This window comes from Aspergillus sydowii, assembly GCF_001890705.1.
Source record: "Aspergillus sydowii CBS 593.65 unplaced genomic scaffold ASPSYscaffold_22, whole genome shotgun sequence".
NCBI lineage: Eukaryota > Fungi > Ascomycota > Eurotiomycetes > Eurotiales > Aspergillaceae > Aspergillus > Aspergillus sydowii.
This window is the reverse complement of record NW_024467880.1, coordinates 203,650-217,205: the sequence shown is the minus strand read 5'-3', so window position 1 is coordinate 217,205 and position 13,556 is coordinate 203,650. Positions and strand designations below refer to the sequence as shown.

General features: G+C 52.9%; 7 protein-coding genes across 7 annotated transcripts in view; 2 read left to right on the top strand and 5 right to left on the bottom strand.

The window, feature by feature from the left end:
* Window positions 1-1,654: 1,654 nt before the first annotated feature.
* ASPSYDRAFT_52264 (uncharacterized protein) lies at window positions 1,655-2,100 on the bottom strand. The gene has a single exon (XM_040848457.1). The coding sequence runs from the start codon at window positions 1,847-1,849 to the stop codon at window positions 1,664-1,666; it is 186 nt and encodes a 61-aa protein (XP_040696123.1). The 5' UTR covers window positions 1,850-2,100; the 3' UTR covers window positions 1,655-1,663.
* Window positions 2,101-7,071: 4,971 nt separating this feature from the next.
* On the bottom strand, window positions 7,072-8,424 carry ASPSYDRAFT_52257 (uncharacterized protein). The gene is made up of 3 exons (XM_040848456.1): window positions 7,981-8,424; window positions 7,696-7,928; window positions 7,072-7,614 (listed from the first exon to the last, which is right to left on the bottom strand). The coding sequence occupies exons 1-3, from the start codon at window positions 8,051-8,053 to the stop codon at window positions 7,489-7,491; spliced, it is 432 nt and encodes a 143-aa protein (XP_040696122.1). The 5' UTR covers window positions 8,054-8,424; the 3' UTR covers window positions 7,072-7,488.
* Window positions 8,425-8,804: 380 nt separating this feature from the next.
* On the bottom strand, window positions 8,805-9,866 carry ASPSYDRAFT_164938 (uncharacterized protein; the record flags this gene model as incomplete). The annotated part of the gene is made up of 4 exons (XM_040843301.1): window positions 8,805-8,921; window positions 8,986-9,152; window positions 9,186-9,324; window positions 9,372-9,866. Coding segments are annotated over 4 exons (918 nt in total), but the record flags the coding sequence as incomplete, so codon positions are not given.
* Window positions 9,867-9,870: 4 nt separating this feature from the next.
* On the top strand, window positions 9,871-10,304 carry ASPSYDRAFT_52254 (uncharacterized protein). The gene is made up of 2 exons (XM_040848455.1): window positions 9,871-9,908; window positions 9,993-10,304. The coding sequence occupies exons 1-2, from the start codon at window positions 9,877-9,879 to the stop codon at window positions 10,192-10,194; spliced, it is 234 nt and encodes a 77-aa protein (XP_040696120.1). The 5' UTR covers window positions 9,871-9,876; the 3' UTR covers window positions 10,195-10,304.
* A 784-nt stretch (window positions 10,305-11,088) lies between these two features.
* Window positions 11,089-11,985, bottom strand: ASPSYDRAFT_52249 (ankyrin repeat domain-containing protein; the record flags this gene model as incomplete). Its single annotated transcript, XM_040848454.1, is given in 2 exon segments — window positions 11,089-11,925; window positions 11,940-11,985. 1 exon segment carries the CDS (start codon window positions 11,491-11,493, stop codon window positions 11,089-11,091), a length of 405 nt encoding a protein of 134 aa, XP_040696118.1. The 5' UTR covers window positions 11,494-11,925; window positions 11,940-11,985.
* Window positions 11,611-11,796, bottom strand: ASPSYDRAFT_124692 (uncharacterized protein; the record flags this gene model as incomplete). The annotated part of the gene is made up of 1 exon (XM_040840441.1): window positions 11,611-11,796. A coding segment is annotated over one exon (186 nt), but the record flags the coding sequence as incomplete, so codon positions are not given.
* A 1,232-nt stretch (window positions 11,986-13,217) lies between the features above and the next one.
* ASPSYDRAFT_164983 (uncharacterized protein) overlaps window positions 13,218-13,556 on the top strand; it is a gene marked incomplete at both ends in the record, with an annotated part of 947 nt that continues 608 nt past the window's right edge. The window contains one exon of the mRNA XM_040843307.1: window positions 13,218-13,531. Within this exon, the coding sequence (XP_040696117.1) occupies window positions 13,218-13,531 (314 nt within the window). The remainder of the gene's footprint in view (window positions 13,532-13,556) is intronic.

The window sequence follows — 13,556 nt, the reverse complement described above, 5'->3', positions numbered from 1 at the left end:
AACCACGGATGCCAGGGATAACAGTAATAAGATAGGAATGAGAATCACAATCAACACCCCCTCAACAAATATATCCGCAGGGCAATGATGATGACAGTTCGTCAGGAGGCAGACAATTTCGTCCTCATTGCGAGACTTGGCAGCGTCCACTGGTGCCCGNCCACTGTTGTCTCTTCTGTGCCGTTCTGTTCGCGGATCGTCCAGAAGATACCGGACGAGAAGCTGGTCGCCGTCGTACACGGCCCACCAAAGAGGCGTCTGTCCATTTTCATCCGGCATGTTGGGGTCCGCGGTTGACTTGGCCAGGAGCTGGTGGACCAGCGCTAGATTCCCCTCTTCGACCGCATGATGCAGGGAAGTTGACCGGTCCGTGGACTCGCCGGTCCCAGTGGAGTTCACTTGCACGTCCTTCTCAATCAACAGACGACTGGCTACTTGGTCGTGGCGCTGGCGAGTCGCGTTCCATAACGCCGTGCGGCCCTTCATGTTCTGCGCATTGATATCGATCGTGCTTGCCATCAGCAGACGGTTCACCGCTCCTACATGCCCGGCTTCCGCTGCGAGGTGGAGCGCAGTTGACCCAGTACGGTCCCGGGCATTCACATCGATACGGCCGTCAGCGAGGAGGAGATCCACGATTTGCACGTCTCCGTTCTCTGCTGCGCAGTGGAGGGCGCTGCATCCACGATCATCTAGACGCACGCGGTCAACCCTCGAGTCTCCCAGCAGCACTCTGACGATCTCCACACATCCCCGAGCACTGGCACAAAGCAGTGGTGTCTGACCATTCTCTGCTGCGATGTTCGGATCTGCTTGTTCGTCGGCAAGGATGATCTTGACTACTTCGGTACTGTTGCGGATGATGGCCTCGTTGAAGGTAGTCCGGGTTTTCCCGCTCTTGACCTGCAACGGAGTATTTATGTCTATCCCTGGTTGGAGAAGCAGCCGCTGGGCAATCGCCGGGTCCTTTTGGGCTGTGCTATACCACAGAGCCTTATTCCCCTGATNGAAGTGATTCAAGTCGAGCTCACTCCGTGACAAAACATGCTCCACCGCGGCAAGGGAGCCACCCATGACCGCTTTGATAAGGGGCGTACTGTCTTCATGCAAGGCGTTGACATCGGCGTGGTATTCATCGAGCAAAGTTTCCATTGCCGACACGCATCCCTGACCTGCTGCGCAGCAAAGAAGGGCACTTGCTTCATGTTTGACGTTATGCTGGAAGAACTGTTGCAGGAGGACTGGAACGTTCGCTGCCATTGGTTCGGCGATAGCCATTTCAGACAAAATATCTGTACGGGTTGGCTAGTTCGTACAGGTTAGCACTGCCACTGCTTGTGTGTCTTGTACAGCCACGCTCACGTACCATGTTGTAGCTGTCGTTGATGTGTAGGGTCGTTGACAATGGACTTTGTGGTATGTCGAGCGGGGAGAGTGCATATAGTGGAAATTCTACTTCAACAAAACGGCGTTGATGTCAATCAAGAGTGCGGAGCTGGGATCTCACCGCTTCATGTGTCAATCACAGAAGGACCTACTAATGTCGTTGATCTCGTGTTAGCGCAGGGAATCGCGTTGACCTTAACGGCAGGACTCTTGAGCAGCGCTTAACCCCGCTCATGCTGGCGGCATCTGGGGCGTCAAGGATATCGTCCGATGTCTGCTACAGCACCCGTCCATTAAGGTGAATGCAGTTGATGATTCCAGGCGAACTGCGCTTTTCTGGGCGGCAAGCGGAGGTCATCACGACGCCGTGCGCCTTTTGCTCGGCCATCCCGCTTTGAATACCGGGAGGTGGAAAGACAATCAAGGTCATACCGCTTATGCCATGGCAAAGAAGGGCGGCCATGCGAGCGTAATGCTCTTGTTGCGGACGCCCTAACCCGAAGGGGGGGCCAAGAGAAATCTTCTCATCATGAGAAAGGGCCGATTGTTGCGTCGATGTGACTGCCCTGTCGGCTCTTGGACTAAGTCGAGTGTAAGCCTATAGTCCTTGATTCTTATGTGTGACAACTCTGGGCCATTCGAATGAGAAACTGTCTAGTGACCAAGTGAGAAGCTTCTTATCCGTATGACTAATCGGCTCCGCTGGTTGTCTGATGCGATATCGGTATAGTTCAAATACCACTGCATATATCGCGTTAGTACGAGCTGGCCTTTTAGCACCTAATAGATTAACAAACCGCTGGTATGGATGGGTAACGCGCGTGTGGTCTGGTTTTTAGCTGGCTTTCTGGTATGTTATTAATAGAGTTCACTCATCGCTCACACAATTGGGATGGAATTAGACGTTCTGTAAAAGTAACTTCATGGACGGCGTTAGGGACGCTGCTTCAAGTGAAGCCATTCAGTTGTTCATTGACCTACAAAAATTAGGACCCCGGAAAACACAATCACAACATCTGCTCTCTACCCGCATCGACGCCGCTGGAGTTCGCTGCGGCCTCGACCGTATGTTGTCAAGGTCCGATCCGTGAATTGGAACATCGTATTGAGTATGTTGTTACCGTGGGAAGGAAGCTGATGGGTTAGTCTTAGACGTGCGGAAGAGCACGGCAGTCCCCGGGCATCACTTACTCTACGACGGCCCCACATTCGGTTGCTCCAGTCAGATGGTCTTACCCCTGCCAATAAATGTGGCCAGTGCGCCCCACGTGAACGCCCTTGTTTATTCGAACGTATTCTAAGTTAACCGCGTTTTACCATCCGGTGTGGCCATGCATTGCGATTAGGAACATCTAGACACGAGAACAGACCTGTGCATAATAGTATAAACTGCTAATGATTGCGACCAGGGTGGCGACATGGTTATGAGATAATCCAAAAGCAATATCGAAAGGCGAGATGGCATATATGAGCCAGCGGCCTAAGGGCTCAAATGACTTGCCACAATAATATGTTTTCGTAAGATATTGTCCTAGCGGACTACCAATGATCGTGCCCGCCATAAGAGCATGGCCAAGGTGTCTTTGTTCAATATGTGAATGGTCAATACATTTGGGTTACGGATTAACGTTCGCCTCGGACAGCACTTTAACGGTCCTGCGAATGTTGATGCGCACAAATGGCCAGCCTCTCCATTCGGAAAACGACGGAAGCTTCAAGCTTTGCAACTGGTGATGGTGATTATACCAGTTATACAATGAGGGGTTAATGAAGATACAATGCCAATTTGATGTCGATACCTGCCCATCCAGGGATTTAACGCTATCTACGTACTTTGAGGCGCATTATCCTGTTCTCTACCCTCAAGAATCGATCTTACCGTAATCGCGACCTACTCTAGTCCGTCTTACCACAGGATTCCGTGCCATTGGACGATATATTTATGTCGACGAGAATTCGCAGATCTTGGGAGCTGCCATGCACACACCATGCAGTCTTCATTCCAGTGCCGCATTGAACGGGAGGAGCAGTCGCTAGAGACATACCGCGAGGAACGCTGTAAAGGCAGTGCTCGCGTTCGGCTCGATTGCCTCTCGTTCGACAACGGGTTCAGCCATCTTATCAACGATGGCCGTAACTCTATCCGACTGGAGCGTATCTTGGAAATCCAGGGCTGCCTTCGCATCAATCGAGACTACCATGTGCCGGTGCTGGTCAACGCTGCAGACTGGGACCACCGCATTCGGTTCAGCGAGACCGGAAATGGACGCTTGCCGGAACTGGTCGTACCGTTGGATACCGTCCTTCGTGCAATGAACCATGAAAGTCTCATCTCGGCAGCGCGGAAGTGGCTCAGCCCGCAGAACCGCTGGTGGGTGGTGGATGTGTACGTAGAGGACCAAGGTGGGTGCCGCTGCGATGTCCGACGTGAGGCAGCTACACCCGGGGCTCCCTCACTCCCTGCATGACGCTGCTGACTATGTCCAGGACCAGGACCAGAAAACGGGGAGACCGATGGGGATCATCTCGGACGGCGTCGNNNNGGCGCCCGCCTAGTCCGGTCTCTGCAAGAGCAGTTTCGGAACGAACGACAGCCGCCCGANGGGCTAATTTACCAAAAGCTTCGGCTGTACGAAGGCGAACTCGACCAGCCGGCCGATCGAGACGCAGCCAACAAGTGGTGGGTGATCCTGCAGAATAATCCGGCCACTAAGAAACACAAATACCTGCGAGCGTTCTTCCGCCACGGCAGCTTTCCACAGGCTTCCGATTCCCGGGCTGTGGGCCGGGATGCAGATCGGTGTCCTCCACGCCCTGGTATCCCTAAGATGTGATGAGGTAGGCGATCTACCGTCGTGTGGAGCGGCAGCTGACAATATTGCCACCAGGAAATACTGTCCTATCTCGAGTATATACGACACACATTCGTTACCAGGATTTTCGGACATGATATGGAGCTTGCGGCAGGAGCGGACGCCGCGAGCGTTCAGATGCTGCAGTCTCGTGCTCCGAAGGTATCGAACCATGACCTGCACTTTCTGGAGAAAAGGATGAATGACGGGACTCTCTTCCCATCTATTCAAGACGACACGAAGCGAAATGCCGTCTGGAACCGTCTGCAAACCATCGGCGTTCCGATTCCCACCCTGCAGACTTTCTTTTCCGACATGCGGTATTTGGCTGTTGCCCGCAAGGTTATGCGAACGTTGCTTCAGATCAACAATCCGAAGACCAAGATGTCCATCGATGAGAGGCTGAGTCCAGCACCGCATGATCGGACGTCTTCCCCTGGGCCAAGGTAGGGGCGTAGTACGGCAAGGGCTGCGCGAGCTGTGGCGCTTCAGCTTTCAATACGGCCTGGAGATGACGGGGACCGCCCGCTGCCAGCCTCGTGATCACCGAACACGGGAGGCTGCAGCAGTGATACCTGACGTGACTGTTTCAGTGGATCGGACGAGGCTCTGGCAACACTTCTTCTGGCTGGCCGACCACGAATGCTTCAGCACCCCGTCCGTGGGTGATTTCGCCGGTCCAATGGACTCCCCCGTGGACCCGACGCCGGCGAATAGTTCCGAGGTCTGGGGCGAAGATGAGCCCGTGTCACGACGTCGTGGTGTTCCATTTGCCCACACAGTCAACGCGGACCGGTCTGCCCTCTCCAAGGGGGCGTTGGAGCAAACTCTGGAAGTACGGAGCGTCACACCGACGCTCATCCGGCAGGCGCAGTTCCGAGCCTTCTTCCGCCACTTAGGCGAGGATGCCCACCGCGGTCCCACCATTAACTCCCCTGAGAGCCGGGCGTCGATGACACCCGTGGACATGTTTGTCTCGGATCCCACAGTGCCCCTGAACACGGCCGAAGACACCGCCGAACATCCCGGCACATCTCCAATCTTTCGACCGGATATTTTCCATATCGCAGACCTAGACAATACCCAATTTGATCCTTTCTGAAGCGCGGGGATGGATATGGGGAGCAATGTCCTACCTTTGGGGAAGCTTCGCGTGCACGTCAGGGCGCCTTATTGCCCGGAGAGGACGATCAATGTGCCCGGCGACAGGGAGCGGGTTATTGGATTTCTGGACGGGCTTTCAGCCTGCGGTTTCGTTCTTGATATTGCCCATTTTCGGAAAGCCAAGAGTGTGGATATTTACGAATGGCACACCGGAAACCCGTTTGATGAGGTACATGNCACACTAACCCAGGATATCGTCTGTCAGTACGATGTACCCCCGGAAAACCGGCTGAAACGGCGACGGCGAGATGTGGACCCTAGCATTGTGAAAGGTACCGTGAACGAGGCAATGGCATGGATCAATCGGCAAGTACAGTTGTCCGTTGTCGAAGAGGAAATCTAAACCGTATTGCCATAATGAGAATCGATCCTTACCGTGCGGGCAACCCGGTGTGGAGCAATGCCACACCGAATGGTTATTTGCTTAGCAGGCGGTACCCTACTTGGCCCATGGATTCCGTCATGTCGCTATAAATAACGCCAATCCGCTCAGCTTGGAGCCGATACACCACGCCGACGCGCCTTGAGACAAAGCGCCCAGAGATAATTCTTGTGAACGCTGGAAACTCGTCGTTAAAAGTACCCACTAGTCACGCGATTTTGTCTCGTCATATCTGCTTTCACATCGACAAACCCTCATGCACGGAAATAAACGCCGACGTACGATATGGGCCGATTCCACCAGCGAATCCACAATGGATCTCTCGAGACCGTTTGTTCGACTGGGGAAACGGACGAATGCTGCACAAGATCCTCTCCGCCAAGCCCACGGTCAAAGCCTTTGGGAAGACTATGAAGGGGGACCGATAGTATTCTGTGGCCGAGACGTCACTTTAGCCCGACACCGCGGGCATAGAAAGGGGGTGGTCCATGTCCAGTGCCTGACGATGGATCGATCGTCTGTGGAGTCGCGGATCAAGACCATAAATCAATGCCAACATCCAAGCTTTCCTCGCCTCTTGCACGTCTACGACGCTGGCGAACACCACTTTTTGGTGTGGGAGCCCGTAGAGTTCTCGGTGCAGCATCTCCTGAATATCGATCTCCGCCTGTCCGATGCTGACATCGCCCTGATCATCCGGCCGGTAGGTCCTTTACCAGCATCCCCTGTGCAGCTGCTCACAGGGTTAGCAGGTGCTGGAGGGTATTCGATTCCTCCAGAACCAAGGACTCGTGTTGGCCGCTCTGAGCCCGAATACCGTCATGCTGACGGAGGACGGTAATGTGAAGATTGGTATGTTGCCCGACGCTCAGGCAGATGGCTGGTGGACTGACCCTAGCCGCTCAGTGGGCGTGGAAGAGAGCTGCCGAGTCCCAAACGAGGATATGCATGCCGACACGCTCAAGCTAACCGCTCTTGCCGTGATTGTCGAGCAACTTATGGATCGTGTCGTGGCCACGATGAAGAAATGGAAAGAGCCTCATTCCCGGGGACCGGAGATCAACTCTTTTCTCCAGGGCCTGAGAAAAAAGCCCCTGGATGAATTGCTCAAGGTAAATTCCTGCGCCCCTTCAGGTCACCAACTCACTTTTCTGAACTTACCACCAGGATCCATTTCTCGCCTCGCGGGCGACTGGGGGCCTGAGATGGCTGGCAACTGCCGCTAATAAGGAAGTGCGGCATGAAATCAGGCGGCTTAATGCGGACGGAGCCCAATACGATAGTCTTTCAAACCGTGAGGCTGGTCGTGACCGGGCTAATTGATACGAAGTACTTTGTTCTATATTATCGAAGTCTACATTATCGAAAGTCTGCTCGCGTTATCTGCCGTATGCATCCATCATTGTAGGATTCGGATATATACGCAGGTGTTTCAACCGCCATCGGGAGGATTCTGTGTCTTCGCTACTTGATCAACTCGTACTCCACCTCCGCGACCACGGTACGCGGTAAAGCTATCAGCACCAAGAGACTTCCCCAGAACCAGTGCTTACGGGGTTTTACTTCGATTGGTGTCGCTGTAGAAGCCGGATTGCCTGCGAGATATCGCCCCTTGCGAAATGTAGTCCCTCTTGTAGGCTAGCTATAGAGCGTTCTTGCTGCGCACCCTCCTGTTCTAGCTTCCGGTATTTCGCTTCCCAACGGCTACATGGTATGAGACATGATTTCCGCATGGCGTTGAAGAGGTCCGATCTCGCTCTTGAGCTTCTCATTCTCGAGGCTTAGCCGCTGGATGACGCCAGTGAAAGACCCGTCGTCAATACAAGGCTCCTATGGCCATATTTGAATTTAGAACACGACAAAGACGTGGCAATGCGCAGCAACACCGAAGCCAGGGTCGAGTGGACTTACGTCGTCTTCACCGAGACACGTTGGTCTATCATCCATGGGGACTTCGGGACGCACCGCTTCGATTGACACGCCCAGCTCCGCACATATCGCGTCATACTGTCCGACGGACCCATTGCTCAGACTTCCCTGTAAGAGATGAGCTGATCCGTCGGTAGCGGACCATGCATACCCATCGTCCTGAGATGGCTGCAGGCGAACTTCACTGGGCGCAATGCGCAATCCGAGACGGTCATCTGGGGAGCTCTGTCAGTGCCTGCCATCTGCGGTGGGCAACTGGACGCGTACAGATATGATTGGCCAGCGCTTCTCGACACTCCTGCCGTCGTCGAGCTCGCTTATCATTGCTGGAGCGAGCCATTCTCACACTTTCTCCTCGATTGATGTGAGAGTTGATTCGAACGCCTGTGGCTCGGGGTATATTATATCCTCCTCAATTCTGTTATGACTGGCCGGGTGGTGGTGAAGACACCGAACGAGTGCAGTCTCTGTCCACAAGCGACGAACGCTGGGTATGTGCGCAAGCTGGAAAATGGGAGAGACGGTTGATAAAACTCGAGTTCAATTTATTCCCATCATGTGTGATGTACCGGGCAACACACCTCTGCATAAACTGATCTTGACTAGTACCATATGACCGGTCAAAGCCGCCTTTTGCCCGACCCTCATATACAAAGGTCCATGCTCAGGCGAACGAGAACAGTCATTCTCAGAAAGCAAGAAAGATTGCGAATTATCATGGGCCGCAGTATGGTCGGATCATGAATAGCGGGCAAATACGCTGTCCCTTTCCATAGAGTGCGCCTATAATACGGGATGGCCGGTGGTAGGGTGGTAGGAGACAATGGTACTGTATCGTGCCCGGTGAACACAAACATACTTGTCATATACCTCAGCTTTCTTCGTATTGTTCTTCCACTCTCAACATGGAGCAGTTCATCAAGCTACTACGGGCGCGTGTAGGGATAATTCAACAATGGGTCCCGCACACGGGCATTCGGACCGCATCGCTGTGAGAGAACAAGTTCTACATCCACTTCGATAACAATATGCTGTTTGACATGTAGTTGGAAATGACCCCATTTTCGGCCGGCCTCCCTAAACCGATCTACTTATCCCAGCGCAGCGGGCAACGGGCGAAAAACGACTCTGTGATATGCCGTCTTGTTAACCAGGTTGGCGAGCAATTTCAGGCTCCCGTCACCAGCTTGACACTGCAGCAACGGGTGCTATGAAGGGAACGCGCGTCAGCGTCAGCGTCAACCGTGTGTGCGTGAAAGCAGTTGCGATTACCTGCAATAGCCTTTCCAGCTGACCATCAGAGTAGTCTTCGCCAAGACGGGCCGCGAAATCCAGGACGTCGTCGCTCCAACGATAGTCCGCCCCGTTTCTTCGCATCAGCTGGTTCACAATGTCCCGCAAGTCGGCCAGTCTCAGGCTGGCTTGATTGCGCGGCAGCGCTGGACACCATCTGGGAATCAGTCAGCGTAGACAGGGAAAGGTACTTCTCCCCTCGGATGACTTACAAATCTTAGCGTGGCCCTCCTGGGTAATCACAATATGTTCTTGAGCGAGATCTTTGCCCGGTAGAACCAGGCCATTGTCAGAGAGGAGTTTGATGCCCTCTATAATCTTCCAACCGTCAGTTCTCCGCTTAGGCCAGAAAGGCGTACCCGTACCGGTCGGATGATGTGGCCAAGTTCGTCTTCCCGAATCCGGCAGCGGGAAATCAAGACGCGGTCCAAAGCAAACTCAGCCGGTTCCCACACGAGATAGCACGTTGATTGATGGTGCAGCACATCAAGAAGACCGAGAAAAGCGTGATGAACAAACCGAGAGACTTTCTGTACTCCTTTCTCGACCAGGGTCAGGTCTCCTTGAGTCCTTTGAATATGGACTAATTTCGCAGGGTCGTCACGGCGTATAGCAAGGTAGGCCTCATGCCCGGCGCGAACCAGAGCCTTGTGGATGTATATCGTCCAAGGGTCTCGGGTTGTGATTTTTCGAACAAGCGGCCGTTCGTGGCGATCGTTTTCGTCTCGACGTGCGTTGCTTTCCCCGCCAGTGGACGACGGAGTTGTGTGGCTTGGGCTGTTTGTACTGGAGGCTGCTGTTGGAGTTGCCAGACCAATGGAAGGCGTATCATCCTTGAACCAGATGGTCCGTCGGGCGTCAGATGTNGGCATGGTTTTAGGTTTTAAGGGAACCATAGAAAGGTGCAGACGACAAGAGGCCGCGGACGCGGAGACAGTTGATTTATAAGGTTGGATCACTAGGCTAATTGTCACGTCTGACCGCAGCAAGACCGAGATACCCACAGCGTTCTTCCCCCTCACTTTCAGTAATGATTCACCCCATCGCACACGGCCCAAACCTATACTCAGCAACCTTGGCCTGTGCCGAAATGTGCATGAGAATGCTTTCTGTGCCAGTGTCTACCCGCTGGGCAGGCTGGTACATTGGTACCGCACCATCAGTTCCCGGTTCACCAACCCCTGGTAGAGCGCGCACCTTTTGGCGTGAAGTCACGACCTCCAACCATTCTTGTGCCTACACGAAGAAATGGCATATCACTCGTTTTAGTCTACTCCGTTCCTCATCTCTGACATTCCATACGGGTCACACGTACCTTCTGGTTTTCCGCGGTGGACAGCGAGACCAGACACCTGGTGGGAGGAAGTTTTAGCGGCAGTACTGTGAACAAGGATGGACATAACTCACTGCAACTGCGACAAGCATCCATACCAAAATAGTATCAGAGAACATGATGCTGGAAGTTGTTTTGACTGACCTCGACGCGCTTGCAAGTTGCTATATATAATCCCTGTGGTCCGAGAAATGCCCTACTCTGCATAAAATGTGCGGGTACGCAAAATCGCAACGCCTCCTATACATGCTCAGGAATGGACCTCATTTTTGGAATGTGCTTGCAGCGGCGATTGCTCCAATCGGGTTTGAAACCGTGTCTTGTACCCTCATTTTCGTCTTGATCAGACATGGGTCGTCGCATTCATGCCCATTCGCCCCGTAGACCCTGTTAGATGAATGCTACGAAGCATTCCTGATGTAGATCGATTTGGGACTCGTGGTCAAAGGTATAGTAAGCGGGTACTCCATGCACTGGGACTATCCTTGATCTGGATACTACGTACAGTAGAATGGAAAACTAACGCAGATGAATCCTGTATCCGCATCTCAAAAGAGCACAGTTTGCTGATGCTCAGCTTAAAACTCTTTGCCATAGGTCACGGTGGAATCCAGTCTTCGGGTGATGTCACATGGTAGAATGCTAGTATGGTAGAGCCCATCCTCTCGCATTCCATTCTGTCTCTGGCTTGCGATCCCGATCAGATCACTAGAGATATAACTTCTAATTGCAGACAAGTGACGAGGAATTTATAAACGTCTATGCTTCAGCAGGGTTTCCTCTACATCAACATGCCCTTCTTTCCTGGCGCGGTCCAATGGAGTCCGACCGTAATAATCTTCTTCGTTGATATCAGCGCCATGATCAAGCAGTAACTGGACGATATTGGCCCGGCCAGTAGATGCAGCAAGACACAATTCTCTGTGATGAGGAATGTCCTTTAGAATCGTTCGTACTATAACCTCGTCTCCCTGAGCTACGGCCATGCTCAGTAGTGTGAAACCGTTGTGTTCTATGCTCATGTCCGCGCCGGATTCAAGAAGCCGCCGAACAGCCGCGCGATTCCCTCGGCGGATGGCGTACGACAGCGGGGACCACCCATCAGGGTCCAACGCATTGACGTCTACACGGCCGTCCCGCAGTAGAAGCATCATAATGGAGAACGCATCATGTCGCTGGGTGGCGAGATGGAGAACGGTCTGTCCAGCGCCATCTCTGGCGTGCAGGTCCACCCCTGCCAAGCCAAGAAAAAAACATACCGCGGACATATTCCCTTTTTTTGCAGCCCGTAGAAGTCCGGAGCTGTTTTCGTGGTCTATGTTGTACTGGTATAGGTCCTTTTTCAACCAGCGATAAAGACCTCTGTTGGTCCTCATCAACGCAAGGATGTCTCGCGTGTCACGGAACGCAGCGGCAACGTGCAGCACAAGCTCTGGCGGGAGATCCGCAAACGGCATAATCAGAAAAATGTAAACGAGGTACTGTTGTCGCTCCCCAAGGAGGACAATGGATTGTATGGCGTGGGTAAAGACACAATGCACGATAGAGCGCTTTCGCCTATCCGTTGTCCCCTTTAGTGATATCTGGGAAATATATTCCCCTGTAGGTTCTTATGGACTGGCCTATCGCTGATCAATTAATCGGCATTGGGAGTACTCATAGCAGTTATGGACGGGTACACACGTAAGCGAACCTCAACAAGTAGACTCCTTGGTTCTTTTCGAACAGGATGAACCGACCTGCCCTTACTCCTTGAGGGATAACGTATGCTGACGGGTCCTCAGGCTGGAGTATGATGCATCGTGTCCTTTAAACAACCGCCCCAATATCTCCCAAAACGCAGAAAGAGCCTGAGGGGTCTGGTCTGCCGGTCTGGAGTTTCACTGATGTGCCGGGATCATAGGGGCTTAAAGAAATCACAAAAACAGAGGGGAAGGGTGTCTCCCTCTACAATGGGCTGCAAACAAGTCCTCAAACTGACCGTCGAGTCCCCAGAGTAGAAATCGGTGGTAACATCTACCATCACTAGGATATATATAGGCCACCCAAGACGCCCATCAATCCAAGCAGATTAGCAAGTTCACAAAGAGCCGAAACAGCAGTCGACAAGAACTCTCTGAAGATGGCGCCACGCCCCGGAGTGAAGAAGGCATCGCGTCGTATAGGGACTCGGGCTCGGGTAAGAGATGCGGAGGCACGAAAAAAGAGGCTCAACAATTTGCAGGCGCAGTCAAATGAGATTATCACGAAGAAGGAGGCTCTGGAGGGTCAAATTAAAGAGATCGAAGAAAGATTCCAGAATCCAGAAATCACCAATCATGCCGAGAACGAAGTGCAGCTCAAGGCTTTATTCAACGAGCTTAATCAATTGACCGAAAAAGAAGATGCTATTCAGGCCCAGATCAAAGTGGCAGATGAAGAACAGCGTGGATCCGAAATGGATGTGGATGATGTGGATCAAGGGGTAGGATCGGACCCCCCGGACTTCGCACAGACCCGAGAAGACAATGTTCCGGTGGACGACAGCGACGAAAACAGCACACCCGAAAATTATGCGGATCTACTTCCAGTTAATATGATCGATTTGACAGGAGACGATGACGAAGCAGAGGGATGGGGCCTGGACGGCGGGACGACGCTAGCCATGACCAAAATGGGTAAACGGTCAATCTATTTGAACTCTTACGGATACAAGAGCTGCGCGATAACCGCCTGGGTAAACGAAGAAGCAGAACGCACTGTCGATGAACTTTCAAACATCCGCGGAAACCCTCACAAGAAAGCAATGGAGACCAACGAAGAGGGGGACTATATCCATCGGGGAAAGATCAAGAGGATTCTAAACGTTGCTTGGAAACCCAAGGGGAAGATACAGACAATGAAAGACCTTCTAGCCTCGGTGGAAGAGCTGAACCCCCAAAAAAAGGCAGGCGACGCGAAATACAGGTACCCATTCAGTACTGTTCTGGTCGAATGGACTGATGGGTTGGAGCGCACGTGGATCAGTCGAACGAACTACAAAACCCTCAGCAGCCAGTCAAAGGCCTCGAACGAGCGAACGGACCGGAAATTTTACCAAATCGGGCTCCTCCAGGTGAGAAGGTATCAGGAGTATCAGCCGAGTGATTCGCGTAACCTGGGGGACCTAGAGAGAACCCCTCCAGGTCTGGCGGAGTCTCCAGAGCCGGGTGAGTCGAACGCAATCCGTGGGGATACG